This window comes from Notolepis coatsorum (assembly GCF_963971535.1).
Source record: "Notolepis coatsorum genome assembly, chromosome: 3".
NCBI classification, from domain to species: domain Eukaryota; kingdom Metazoa; phylum Chordata; class Actinopteri; order Aulopiformes; family Paralepididae; genus Notolepis; species Notolepis coatsorum.
The window spans coordinates 82,317,668-82,332,667 of NC_140167.1; the positions used below are offsets into that span (position 1 = coordinate 82,317,668).

The following is a 15,000-nucleotide window of genomic DNA, read 5'->3' on the forward strand; positions in this document are numbered from 1 at the left end:
TCTCCACTACCAGACTAAACAGGGCTAGCATGTTGCTACTACCAGACTAAACAGGGCTAGCATGTGTCTACTACCAGACTAAACAGGGCTAGCATGTGTCTACTACCAGACTAAACAGGGCTAGCATGTTTCTACTACCAGACTAAACAGGGCTAGCATGTTGCTACTACCAGACTAAACAGGGCTAGCATGTTGCTACTACCAGACTAAACAGGGCTAGCATGTTTCTACTACCAGACTAAACAGGGCTAGCATGTTGCTACTACCAGACTAAACAGGGCTAGCATGTTGCTACTACCAGACCAAACAGGGCTAGCATGTTTCTACTACCAGACTAAACAGGGCTAGCATGTTTCTACTACCAGACTAAACAGGGCTAGCATGTTTCTACTACCAGACTAAACAGGGCTAGCTTGTTCTCCACTACCAGACTAAACAGGGCTAGCATGTTGCTACTACCAGACTAAACAGGGCTAGCATGTGTCTACTACCAGACTAAACAGGGCTAGCATGTGTCTACTACCAGACTAAACAGGACTAGCATGTGTCTACTACCAGACTAAACAGGGCTAGCATGTTTCTACCACCAGACTAAACAGGGCTAGCATGTTTCTACCACCAGACTCAACAGGACTAGCATGTTTCTACTACCAGACTAAACAGGGCTAGCATGTTGCTACTACCAGACTAAACAGAGCTATCATGTTTCTACTACCAGACTAAACAGGGCTAGCATGTTTCTACCACCAGACTAAACAGGGCTACCATGTTTCTACTACCAGACTAAACAGGGCTAGCATGTTTCTACTACCAGACTAAACAGGGCTAGCATGTTTCTACCACCAGACTAAACAGGGCTAGCATGTTTCTACTACCAGACTAAACAGGGCTAGCATGTTGCTACTACCAGACTAAACAGGGCTAGCATGTTGCTACTACCAGACTAAACAGGGCTAGCATGTTTCTACTACCAGACTAAACAGGGCTAGCATGTTTCTACTACCAGACTAAACAGGGCTAGCTTGTTCTCCACTACCAGACTAAACAGGGCTAGCATGTTGCTACTACCAGACTAAACAGGGCTAGCATGTTGCTACTACCAGACTAAACGGGGCTAGCATGTTTCTACTACCAGACTAAACATGGCTAGCATGTTGCTACTACCAGACTAAACAGGGCTAGCATGTTTCTACTACCAGACTAAACACGGCTAGCATGTTGCTACTACCAGACTAAACAGGGATAGCATGTTTCTACTACCAGACTAAACAGGGCTAGCATGTTGCTACTACCAGACTAAACAGGTCTAGCATGTTTCTACTACCAGACTAAACAGGGCTAGCATGTGTCTACTACCAGACTAAACAGGGCTAGCATGTTTCTACTACCAGACTAAACAGGGCTAGCATGTTGCTACTACCAGACTAAACAGGGCTAGCATGTTGCTACTACCAGACTAAACAGGGCTAGCATGTTTCTACTACCAGACTAAACAGGGCTAGCATGTTGCTACTACCAGACTAAACAGGGCTAGCATGTTGCTACTACCAGACTAAACAGGGCTAGCATGTTTCTACTACCAGACTAAACAGGGCTAGCATGTTTCTACTACCAGACTAAACAGGGCTAGCATGTTGCTACTACCAGACTAAACAGGGCTAGCATGTTGCTACTACCAGACTAAACAGGGCTAGCATGTTGCTACTACCAGACTAAACAGGGCTAGCATCTTTCTACTACCAGACTAAACAGGGCTAGCATGTTGCTACTACCAGACTAAACACGGCTAGCATGTTGCTACTACCAGACTAAACAGGGCTAGCATGTTCTCCACTACCAGACTAAACAGGGCTAGCATGTTGCTACTACCAGACTAAACAGGGCTAGCATGTTGCTACTACCAGACTAAACAGGGCTAGCATGTTGCTACTACCAGACTAAACAGGGCTAGCTTGTTTCTACTACCAGACTAAACAGGGCTAGCATGTTGCTACTACCAGACTAAACAGAGCTAGCATGTTTCTACTACCAGACTAAACAGGGCTAGCATGTTGCTACTACCAGACTAAACAGGGCTAGCATGTTTCTACTACCAGACTAAACAGGGCTAGCATGTTGCTACTACCAGACTAAACAGGTCTAGCATGTTTCTACTACCAGACTAAACAGGGCTAGTGTGTTTCTACTACTAAAAAAACGTCCAAGGTACTGTTACAGCTGGGATGAGGATGAGGTCAAGGTACTGTTACAGCTGGGATGAGGTCAGTGATGCAGTGGTGGTCCCACAGGGTACCACGCCGTCCTAGCAGTTTTCTGAGCAGAAGTACGCGCAGTCGCGCACGGATGTGTACGCGCAGTCGCGCACGGATGTGCGCGCGTGCGCACACAAAAATGCGCTCCAATCATTTGTTGTGTGCTAAGTACCCACCGTCTTATAACAATAGCGCAGGTCGTCAGGTGTCTTCAACTACACTACCCGGCACTTATCTATCACCTAGACTTTGCATAATAATAGGATACCAATACTAACATAACAAAGAACGAGAAGTGCAAAACCAAAATACAAGCCCTGTGGTGGTTTGCTTGATCTGTGGAACTCTCACTATTTGACAAATGGTCCCGACTGGAAGGATGAGGCATTAAGTTGTGCTTCAGAAGGAAACTGTCCTTCTGTAAATTAAGTTACATTGTTAATTTAGTTTGTATTTACTTTTCTAGTTTAAGTTAATTCAATTAAAGAAATTGTAACTACAATATTGTATCTACAATTACATTTAAAACATTGTTTGTTTTTCAACCATATCTGTTGACAATATAATTTCTTTATATATTGAAGGCTACATCCTGCTACCCTTTTCAGCTTCTCTATTTCAAGGCAATATTTACAAAAACTAAACTAAAACTAGTAATTTCCTATACAAACATGTTTCCTACTATTTATGCATAATAATCATCTGTTCTGTGCGCACGCGAGGGAAAATGTATGCGCAGAGACACAGAGAGACACAGAGAGAGACAGAGACACATAGAAACACAGAGACAGAGAGACACAGAGAGACAGAGAGAGACAGAGAGACACAGAGAGACACAGAGAGACAGAGAGACAGAGAGACACAGAGAGACAGAGAGAGACAGAGAGACACAGAGAGACAGAGAGACACAGAGAGACACAGAGGGACACAGAGGGACACAGAGAGACACAGAGAGACACAGAGAGACACAGAGAGACAGAGAGAGACACAGAGAGACACAGAGACACAGAGAGACACAGAGAGACACAGAGGGACACAGAGAGACACAGAGAGACAGAGAGAGACACAGAGAGACACAGAGAGACACAGAGAGAGACACAGAGAGACACAGAGAGACAGAGAGACACAGAGAGACACAGAGAGACAGAGAGAGACAGAGAGACAGAGAGACACAGAGAGACAGAGAGACACAGAGAGACACAGAGAGACAGAGAGAGACAGAGAGACAGAGAGACACAGAGACACAGAGAGACACAGAGAGACACAGAGAGACACAGAGAGACAGAGAGAGACACAGAGAGACACAGAGGGACACAGAGAGACACAGAGAGACACAGAGAGACACATAGAGACAGAGAGAGACACAGAGAGACACAGAAACACAGAGAGACACAGAGAGACACAGAGAGACACAGAGGGACACAGAGAGACAGAAGGACACAGAGAGACACATAGAGACACAGAGAGACACAGATAGACACAGAGAGACACAGAGAGACACAGAGGGACACAGATAGACACAGAGAGACACAGAGAGACACAGAGAGACACAGAGAGACACAGAGGGACACAGAGAGACACAGAGAGACACATAGAGACAGAGAGATACAGAGAGACAGAGAGACACAGAGAGACACATAGAGACACAGAGAGACACAGAGAGACACAGAGAGACACATAGAGACAGAGAGACACAGAGAGACACAGGGAGACAGAGAGAGACAGAGAGACACAGAGAGACAGAGAGAGACACAGAGAGACAGAGAGAGACACAGAGAGACAGAGAGACACAGAGAGACACAGAGAGACAGAGAGAGACAGAGAGACACAGAGAGACACAGAGGGACACAGAGAGACACAGAGAGACACAGAGGACACAGAGGTCGCTTCACCAGAGGGACAGAGGTCTCCTCATGTTGCCGCTCCGTTGAGAAGATGTTTGACATGACGACTGACGTTTTGGAGAGGGCCCTCCAATTGGTTGATTGAAATTATATTTATGTGATGATTGACATGTCGAGGAGCCCTCCGATTACATTACAGTGTGCAATGGATCCTTTTTCTCCTAAAATGAATAATCTCCTGCGTTGGCCACACGGTGGGGATGATGTACTCTGCTACATGCGGACGGCGTAATTCTCCAAGGCGAGGTGCTCACTCTCACTCTCAACACCACATCTCTGCTACACCAACTGTCATGGAGCAACTCTGAGACCTTATTAGTGTAAATATACAGAGAGAGAAGGGGAGAGAGAGAGAGAGAGAGAGAGAGAGAGAGAGAGAGAGAGAGAGAGAGAGAGAGAGAGAGAGAGAGGGGGGAGACAGAGAGAGAGAGAGAGAGAGAGAGAGAGAGAGAGAGAGAGAGAGAGAGAGAGAGAGAGAGAGAGAGAGAGGGGTGGAGGGGAGATAGAGAGAGAGAGAGAAATTCCACCATGTCTGCAGGCTCACCTGGCTCCAAAAGGCGATTCTTTACTGTGTGTGTGTGTGTGTATGTGTGTGTGTGTGTGTGTGTGTGTGTGTGTCCCTCTCTTTCTCTCTCTCTCTCTCTCACACGCACAGAACTCACTCTGTCCCGAGCACACATACACACTGGCATCTCTTGCCTTCCCTCATACACTCCCTCTCTCTCACACTCACACACATGCACACACTCTCTCACACATGCACAAAACTCTCTCTCTCTCTCTCTCTCTCTCTCACACAGACCCTTCTCGCTTTCACAGACTGACACACAATCTCACACTCACTCTCTCACACACACACACACACACACACACACTCACTCTCTCTCTCACACACACACACACACACACACACACACACACACACACACACACACACACACACACACACACACACACACACACACACAAACACACACACAACACACACACAAACACACACACACACACAGTGATGTGTGCCTAGTTGGCAGTGAGCCTCGATGAGGGAAGTTTGCCTCAACCATGGCGGAATTTACCACCAGCTGGACCCGACACCTTCCACGCTGTAACTAAACCTCCACTATCTAGCACCTGACAGACTCTACACTGTAGCTAAACCTCCTCTAGCTAGCCCCTGACAGACTCTACACTGTAGCTAAACCTCCACTATCTAGCACCTGACAGACTCTACACTGTAGCTAAACCTCCTCTAGCTAGCACCTGACAGACTCTACACTGTAGCTAAACCTCCACTATCTAGCACCTGACAGACTCTACACTGTAGCTAAACCTCCTCTAGCTAGCCCCTGACAGACTCTACACTGTAGCTAAACCTCCACTATCTAGCACCTGACAGACTCTACACTGTAGCTAAACCTCCTCTAGCTAGCACCTGACAGACTCTACACTGTAGCTAAACCTCCACTATCTAGCACCTGACAGACTCCACACTGTAGCTAAACCTCCTCTAGCTAGCACCTGACAGACTCTACACTGTAGCTAAACCTCCTCTAGCTAGCACCTGACAGACTCTACACTGTAGCTAAACCTCCACTAGCTAGCACCTGACAGACTCTACACTATAGCTAAACCTCCACTAGCTAGCACCTGACCGACTCTACACTATAGCTAAACCTCCACTAGCTAGCACCTGACAGACTCTACACTATAGCTAAACCTCCACGTCACTGGTTGTTCCACCCGTATAGGGATTCATCATTGGAAAAATGGATTATCGGCTATTGTAACAATTCTGCTGCATGGAAATTGAAAAGCTTCCATTTTTGCACAAAATGAGTTCCCTTCTACCGCTAACATTATTGTTTAAGCATTTTTGGTTGAAATAAAGGTAGTTATAAGGTTTTTTATTTGTCGTTAAAAAAAAAGAACGCCTGGATTAATACACATCACGGCCAGCTAGGGTGACCACCTGTCCCGCGAAACATTTAAATTAAAAAAAAAAATTTGTTCATTTAATGCCTCGCTCCAATTAAGTGTGTCAGTGTCACTCGAGTCAGAAGAAACACGCACCTCTACCCCTGCGGGCATAGGCGCTAAGGGTACACGCGGGAGGGGGGGTCTGGGTAGGGATTGGGGGTGGGGGGGGGGGGTAGTGCACGAGCCAGTTCTGGTGGGGGAGGTGAGGTGTTGGGTAAGGAACGCTGTGTCTCCTGTTCTTATCTTGACTCCCCGACGTGGCCTTGTGCACAGACCTTGTGCATTCCTCATGCTCCAGCAGACTTGAGAGTGGGGGGGGCGGTGCATCAGGGCAGACAATGATTCCTGGATGCACCAATTTGACTCAAATTCGATTTGTCGCGCTTTTAATGTCCTGCGCGACCCCCAGCATGACTTGACCTCTCAATTGTTCGTCAGATTGATGGACAGTGAGTCTTTTTACAAGTTCCATGTGGGAGACTTCCAGTCTGGCCACAGCTGTCAGACAGCGGTCCAGACGGTTATCGTCCTTTTTTTCGTCTTTTTTACCGATTATTGTTGTACAAATCCAGATCCAGATAGCGATCGCTCCCATACCAATCAGCAAGAATGTGAGGATATACAAATCCTCAACATCTTCAATCTCAAGAGAATAAAGGCAGATTTAGCCCCATTTATTCGAACTGTCAATCGCAAAGCCCGCTTGAAATGTCCCGACTGGACACAGCGGATCAGCTGCGCTCTGCTTCCTTGAAGAAAAAATTCGATCAATCGCTGCAAATGACCAGCCTACTAGTTGATCCATTGTAGTTTGAGTAGGGAGTCAAGTCTGTTGAAGAAAGTAGAATCCACACCGACAGAGAGGCAGTTAGGGCCGGCGAAAGGAACGACCTTGGAGGTCTGGGGAGAGGAAAGAAATATGCGACTGGTCTCTGCAAGAGGAGGGAGGAAGTGTGTGTGTGTGTGTGTGTGTGTGTGTGTGTGTGTGTGTGTGTGTGTGTGTGTGTGTGTGTGTGTGTGTGTGTGTGTGTGTGTGTGTGTGTGTGTGTGTGTGTGTGTGTGCGAGCGAGCGCTCGTCCCATCTCTGGTCTTTGGAAAGGGGATGGCCAGATAATGTTGATATGTAAGTTAAGTAAAAAAAAATATATTTTTTTTTTACATCTTTATTTACCCAGGGTAGGTTCTCTGAGCACAGATTCTCTTTTTCAGGAAAGCCCTGCTTCACATTCACACAGTTCCATTCACACCTGGGAGTTGCCCAGTACAACCACAGTTGACACCATTGGCCACTGAGCAACTCCACTGGAGCAGTTGATTTGCATTGGCAGGGTTTGGCCCTGTCTGGCACCCAACGGGAAAAATATTATAGGCACTATAAGTAGACACCGCTACATAAAACAAGCTGGTCTGCCTGAGTGACTGGTGGAATAAGGAGAAATAGAGATTGGACTGATTGAGTCAAGCCATGTCACATAGTTCAAGTTTGAAATGCTTCTTTCTGTTTTGCTCCTGAGAGTGTGCTAGATACTGTACTGTACTGGTAATATTATTTATTTGTGTTAACTTCTGAATAAAACAACTTATTAAACACAAGTACATCTTATTGAACATTATTTTGATATTTCATTACCAATTATCATAGCAAAACAGCTTTTTCAAACAGTCTGTAATGCATTTTGGAAACGGGAGATGGGCTCATGGTGTAATGGGCCACCTGGCCTGAGAAACATAAGGAGGAAAGAAAAAGTAAGGACTTACTTCTGGTCATTATTTGGGTAGAACACACATATTTTGAATGCCCTCTGCATTTTTTTTTTTTTTGTGCCATTTTAATCTAGATTAAATCCAGGATTGCAGATAGATTAATCTAGATTAAAAAAATTAATCTATGCCCACCTCTAATATATATATATATATATATATATATATATATATATATATATATATATATTTTTTTTTTTTTTTTTTTTTTTTAATCCTCTTTTTCTCCGCCTGATTTTCTATGCTTTTCTCCCCATCTCAATTTAGTCGTTATGCCAATTCCCCCCTCCCCTACCTGGTTGTTGTGCGCATGTTCCCCCTACTGGTCGGTACAAGGGAACCCTGAAGTCTACCACATGCTTCCTCCGACACATGCGGAGACAGCCAGCGGCTCTCTTTTCACCTGGCAGCGAGGACTCTCATTGGTGAAGTGTAACGTGTGGGAGGTCATGCTGCCTTCACCACTTCCTGCCTTTCACTGAGCAGGCGCCCAGACCTGACCTGTAGGCGTTGCTGTCCACAACGCCAAATTCCCACCCACGAATTCCCTCCCGCTAACTCAGCCAAACGAGTTAGTATGACGATCGGCCCAAGCCGCAGGCAATGCTGACTCCGGGAGTCGAGACCGCAGCCTCTTGCATTGGTGACGAGCGCAATCTCCGCTACGCCACCCGACCGCCCTTTAATGTATATATTTTTTTTAGAGGTGGGAATAGATTAATTTTTTTAATCTAGATTAATCTATCTGCAATCCTGGATTTATTCTAGATTAATCTAGATTAAAATGGCTCAAAAAAAAAAAAAAAAAAAACCTGCCGAAGGCATTCAAAATATGTGTGTTCTACCCAAATAATGACCAGAAGTAAGTCCTTACTTTTTCTTTCCTCCTTATGTTTCTCAGGCCAGGTGGCCCATTACACCATGAGCCCATCTCCCGTTTCCAAAATGCATTACAGACTGTTTGAAAAAGCTGTTTTGCTATGATAATTGGTAATGAAATATCAAAATAATGTTCAATAAGATGTACTTGTGTTTAATAAGTTGTTTTATTCAGAAGTTAACACAAATAAATAATATTACCAGTACAGTACAGTATCTAGCACACTCTCAGGAGCAAAACAGAAAGAATCATTTCAAACTTGAACTATGTGACATGGCTTGAATCAACTGCTCCAGTGGAGTTGCTCAGTGGCCAATGGTGTCAACTGTGGTTGTACTGGGCAGCTCCCAGGTGTGAATGGAACTGTGTGAATGTGAAGCAGGGCATTCCTGAAAAAGAGCATCTGTGCTCAGCGAACCTACCCTGGGTAAATAATGGTAAAAAAAAATGTAATTTTTTTTTTTTTTTTTTAGATTAATGCATTAATTATATTATCGCGCGATAAGTATAGCGTTAACGCAGCACATTAACGCCGTTAACGGCCCAGCTCTAATTTTTTTTATGATCTCTTTCTCTTAAACCATAGGTGTCAAACTCAAGGCCCGCGGGCCAAATGTGGCCCGCCACGTCATTTGATGTGGCCCCCAAGAGCTCTGGTAAAATAAAAATAAATTATATATTTTTTTAACATTAATCTTGGGTTAAAAAATAGCGGCGTTAAAAGAATTGTGGGTTAATGCATTAATAAAGCTTTAACTTTGACAGCCTTAGTTATTACACATTCTTACACATACATGTATGTTGAACATCTGAGGTATTGATGAAGCAACAAAGGAAAAAAGCCAAAAGCACTTACTCCTCAGACATTCTTTGACAATTTTACAGCCCAAAATACAAAAAAGATCCAGGCGGAATAGGTAACAAAGGGTTGAAGAAATATTGTCTGAACTGTCAGATGCAAACTGGCTGTGTGACATAACCAAGCATCTCGCTCAATTGAATAAGAAGCTGTAGGGACGCAAACAAGTCCCACCCAAAACTTGACCAATATAGTTGTGAACTGAGACAACCCTTATTTTGTTATTTTTGAGTACAGTTACAGTTGTGTGTTCATGCAGACACATAATAGCAATTTCACTACGAATTGAAAATGGGGGACCCTGATGTAAACAAGACGAAAGTCTTTCTCTGGTCTGCATCCCCTTAACAATTGTGTGTATTGAGCTGTACTGTACTGTACCCATTCTGCAATCTGTTAATTAAAGTTAATTAAACTATCTTCCATTAGTTGGATGTATGGCCTCTGCAAGGTTGTGTGTAGCTATTTGTTTTTGTAACATCTGCTACATCTGTCCCACATGTTCTTTGCAGCTCACAGTTGTTAGTTCTGCCCCTCTTGACTGTGACAAAAAGGTTTTGAACAAACTTAATGTCATAGCTTGTATTTGATTTCAACTAGAAACTGCAATCGTGTTTGTCGAGCATGTTTTACGTCCAGTAAAACACAAAACTGTGATCGTTACAAAAACATGTTTCAGGTTCGGTAAAATAGACATAGAATATACCTTACCTTAGCCAGAAGGTATTCCAAAAAGAATAATTCCAAGTGACCGCATCGCCATCGCGATTACCTGTGTATATGTCTATACTCGTTTATATGGGAAATAGGCTTCAGGCAACAAAATCTTGAGGCAATCACTGTGTCTCTCTGTCCAGGCAGGAGGAGCCCTTGCAAAAAAAATTAAGGAAAAAGGTGTATCCCCGCCAGGCCATTCCAGTTCAAAAGGTAGGCGATACTGCCACCTGGTGGGATTCTATCTTCATTGCAATTCCAACGTAGGTAGATGAATCAGAGACACCTAGATGGCTCCGGCTGACCGTATAGAAGGGGGATCAACGGAAAATATCAAAGGATCAAAACCCGAGTATACTCGGGTTTTGGCGCTCAACACATGGCGAGATAACCCGACTTTACTCGGGCTTGGCCGTGAAAGAGTTAACAATTGTTTGTATTGATTGAGCCGTACTGTATTGTTGTACCCATTCTGCAATCTGTTAATAAAGTTTTCAATCAATCAATCAATCAAGTCTGCTATAAGAGGATGGCCAGATAATGTTGATATGTAAGTAAAAGAGGATAATAACGTTTACTCGCAATACCATGGGACAGCTGCGACTTAACGCATTGGCCAGCATCGAAAGCCAGTGCTGCCTTTCTCTTCAAGTGAGCCCATGCACAGCTTTGGTGAGTGATATTCTGATGTTATGGTCCTGGTCTGTGCTTTGGCAATGCTGTTGTGTTGAATCGCTTGATGATGGTAGTGTCATGTTTAAAGACAAGGTTGTTGTCATAATGTGGTTGAATCCCTAAAAAGTTGTCTATGTGTGCTTTGGTGTGGCCTGCAGTGGCGTTGAGCTCTATAATAGCAGTTAATTTAATCCATCACAAAGTGCAAAAGAAATCACCAGAATGCAATATATAAGGTGTTTTTTTACACTAAAAACGTCTGCTCTCACGGTTTTTCTTTATTTTTCTCTTTTTCCACATGAAACAAGTCACCACACAATACAGTAACAATAATAATAATAATAATAATAATAATAATAATAATAATAATAATAATAATAATAATAATAATAATAATAATAATAATAATAATAATAATAATAATAATAATAATAATAATAATAATAATAATAATAATAATAATAATAATAATAATAATAATAATAATAATAATAATCATTTGATGTGGCCCCCAAGAGCTCTGGTAAAATAAAAATAAATTATATATTTTTTTAACATTAATCTTGGGTTAAAAAATAGCGGCGTTAAAAGAATTGTGGGTTAATGCATTAATAAAGCTTTAACTTTGACAGCCTTAGTTATTACACATTCTTACACATACATGTATGTTGAACATCTGAGGTATTGATGAAGCAACAAAGGAAAAAAGCCAAAAGCACTTACTCCTCAGACATTCTTTGACAATTTTACAGCCCAAAATACAAAAAAGATCCAGGCGGAATAGGTAACAAAGGGTTGAAGAAATATTGTCTGAACTGTCAGATGCAAACTGGCTGTGTGACATAACCAAGCATCTCGCTCAATTGAATAAGAAGCTGTAGGGACGCAAACAAGTCCCACCCAAAACTTGACCAATATAGTTGTGAACTGAGATAACTGAGTAATAACGTTTACTCGCAATACCATGGGACAGCTGCGACTTAACGCATTGGCCAGCATCGAAAGCCAGTGCTGCCTTTCTCTTCAAGTGAGCCCATGCACAGCTTTGGTGAGTGATATTCTGATGTTATGGTCCTGGTCTGTGCTTTGGCAATGCTGTTGTGTTGAATCGCTTGATGATGGTAGTGTCATGTTTAAAGACAAGGTTGTTGTCATAATGTGGTTGAATCCCTAAAAAGTTGTCTATGTGTGCTTTGGTGTGGCCTGCAGTGGCGTTGAGCTCTATAATAGCAGTTAATTTAATCCATCACAAAGTGCAAAAGAAATCACCAGAATGCAATATATAAGGTGTTTTTTTACACTAAAAACGTCTGCTCTCACGGTTTTTCTTTATTTTTCTCTTTTTCCACATGAAACAAGTCACCACACAATACAGTAACAATAATAATAATAATAATAATAATAATAATAATAATAATAATAATAATAATAATAATAATAATAATAATAATAATAATAATAATAATAATAATAATAATAATAATAAAATAAACAGACAGAATAAGACAATTAAATTAAATTAAATCAATAAATTGTAAAATATAAATTGTATATTCAGGTGTAGCACAGTAGATCAGAACACCACGGGAGTGACCATACAGCCCCGCTATCCAACCCAAAAAACGGAACCCCCATGTCTGGGTACGGACCGTCATGGGTACAGCTTTACAAGTCGTCCTCTACGGCTACGTTCACACTGCAAACCTTAACCGTTCAATTCTGATTTATTGCTCAGATCTGATTTATTTTGTTTGGCTGTTCACATTATTATAATTTCTTTTAAATGTGGCCATCAGATTCCAGTGTGAACCGGTCACAATCCTGAACTGACCCGCAGGTGCAAATGAACAGTAAAAAAGATGGACGTGAAAGAAAATTGTGAATGATAGAGTGAAAGTCGCATTCAGACTGAGGTCGCATTGCAAAATATCAGACCATGGATCCGATCCAGAACCACATATGAAAGTGGCCCAAGTCAGAACAGAAACAAATCCTGCTTTGGGCCACTGTGGCTGCAGTGTGAACGTAGCCTATATGGAAAGGGTAAAAGTTGCACATGAACGCACACAACAAATGCTGACTATAATAATCATACAATGGCTCATTCACGCGGCCATAGCTCCTGTCTACTGTCGCTCACATCACATCGTGGTGATCAGTACCACAGTAAAGAGCACACGCTCGTATCTTCCTTTTGGGAGAGAAAAGTGAAACGGACTTTATTTAGACCCGCTCTACGGGACCGCGCTTCCCAGAATCTGTCTATAAACACAGCCTATAAACATTTATTAACACATAAATAACAGATCGTAAACAGACACGGTATGTCCAGAGATGGACATATCACTCGCACGCACACACGCACACGCACACACACACGCACGCACGCACACATACACACACACACACACACACACACACACACACACACACGCACACATACACACACACACACGCACGCACACACGCACGCATACACACACACACACACACGCACACACGCACACATACACACACACACACACACACACACACACAGCAAGGACGCAAATATAAATCAAAACCGTCAAATAAAATGCACGTCGATTTTTTTTTAATATCTTTTAGATTAGATTAGATTAAAATGTATTGTCATCATCATACAGCAAAAGTACAGTACAACGAAAATAAGTTGGCGTCTAACCAGAGTGCAAATATGTAACACTAAATTGCAATAGTCATATATACGGTGTACAGGTGATTATACACTGGATGTAAAATATATAAATGAGGACTACTAGTCAGATGTATGTCCAGTGTTACAGTGTACAGTGATACAGGTATAAAGACATATGGTAAGTCATACTGGCCAGCGGTATAACTAGTAAATAGGTAAGGGATCAGATGATACAGATATATAGATATAGTATACAGGTATGTAAAAAGGATTATTATGCAGGCATGTACTACAGACAGACGTGGATAAATATGTAACAATACATCAGCCTATATAATTAGTTTTATATTTACCACTGAATTTTTTTTTTTTATCATCATACTCGGGTTAATTACACACCATGGGCTAAAGTAAAGTCACGTTTTGTGCAAAAGTGCTCAGATAATGAATCTGATTATTAATAACCTGGAATGTTTTTAATGTTGAACTTGGAACAGAAGAGAGGAGCAGCGCAAACTTTCCACCCTGTTTGAAACAGACCCTGTCTGCAGGCAGCAGGCGGTGTTTATACCTGGTTGCTGGTGTCCTGTGGCAGGTTCTTGATGATGATCTTCCTCCTGTTGCTCAGCTCCTGTCGAGTTCTCGCCAGCCTCCTCTGGGTCTCCTCCGGCTCCAGGTCCGGCAGGTCCCGCAGGCTGCTCCCCGGGTCGGGGCAGGAGGAGGAGGAGGAGGACGCCGGCTCCGGCTCCTCATCCTGCTGCCGGCTCTGGTCCGCCGGGCCGCTGTCCGTCTCCTCCGGGGGGGAAGGCGCGTCCTCCTGGGCTGAAGAAGAGTGAACGGTGAACGGCGGCTGGATGGATGAGGCTGCTGCCGCCATCTTGAGTATAGCGTGTGTGAGGAAAGTGAGCGGATCTGCAGAGAGAGAGAGAGATAGAGATAGAGAGAGAGAATAGGTGGGCGTCTGTTTCTGTCGCTCCCATCTGAGAGGGAGAGAGAGGGAGTGCGAGAGAGGGAGAGAGGGAGGGAGTGGGAGGACAAAATAGAGAGTGCGCGCAGTGTTTACTACCAGTGTTTTTATACCTGCACATAAATAATACAATAACACTGTACATACATCTGATTACTCAGTAGTAGGCCTACTCGTCTCGTTTATATATTACATTTAATCACCTGTACATTCATTGTATATGTATATTGCACTTTACTGTTAAATTTGCACTCTGGATGGATGTCAAACTTATTTTCGTTGTACTGTAAGCTACTTGTGCTGAATGATGACACCACTACTGTACATGTGTGAATCTTATCTAACGCAGAGGGGA

The 15,000-nt window shown here is 43.0% G+C and overlaps 1 protein-coding gene across 1 annotated transcript in view; it reads right to left on the minus strand.

The window, feature by feature from the left end:
* Nucleotides 1–14,555, minus strand: part of raver2 (ribonucleoprotein, PTB-binding 2) — a gene marked incomplete at both ends in the record, with an annotated part of 209,468 nt that extends 194,913 nt beyond the window's left edge. The window contains one exon of the mRNA XM_084311267.1: nt 14,250–14,555. Within this exon, the coding sequence (XP_084167393.1) occupies nt 14,250–14,555 (306 nt within the window). The remainder of the gene's footprint in view (nt 1–14,249) is intronic.
* Between the last annotated feature and the right edge of the window lie 445 nt (nt 14,556–15,000).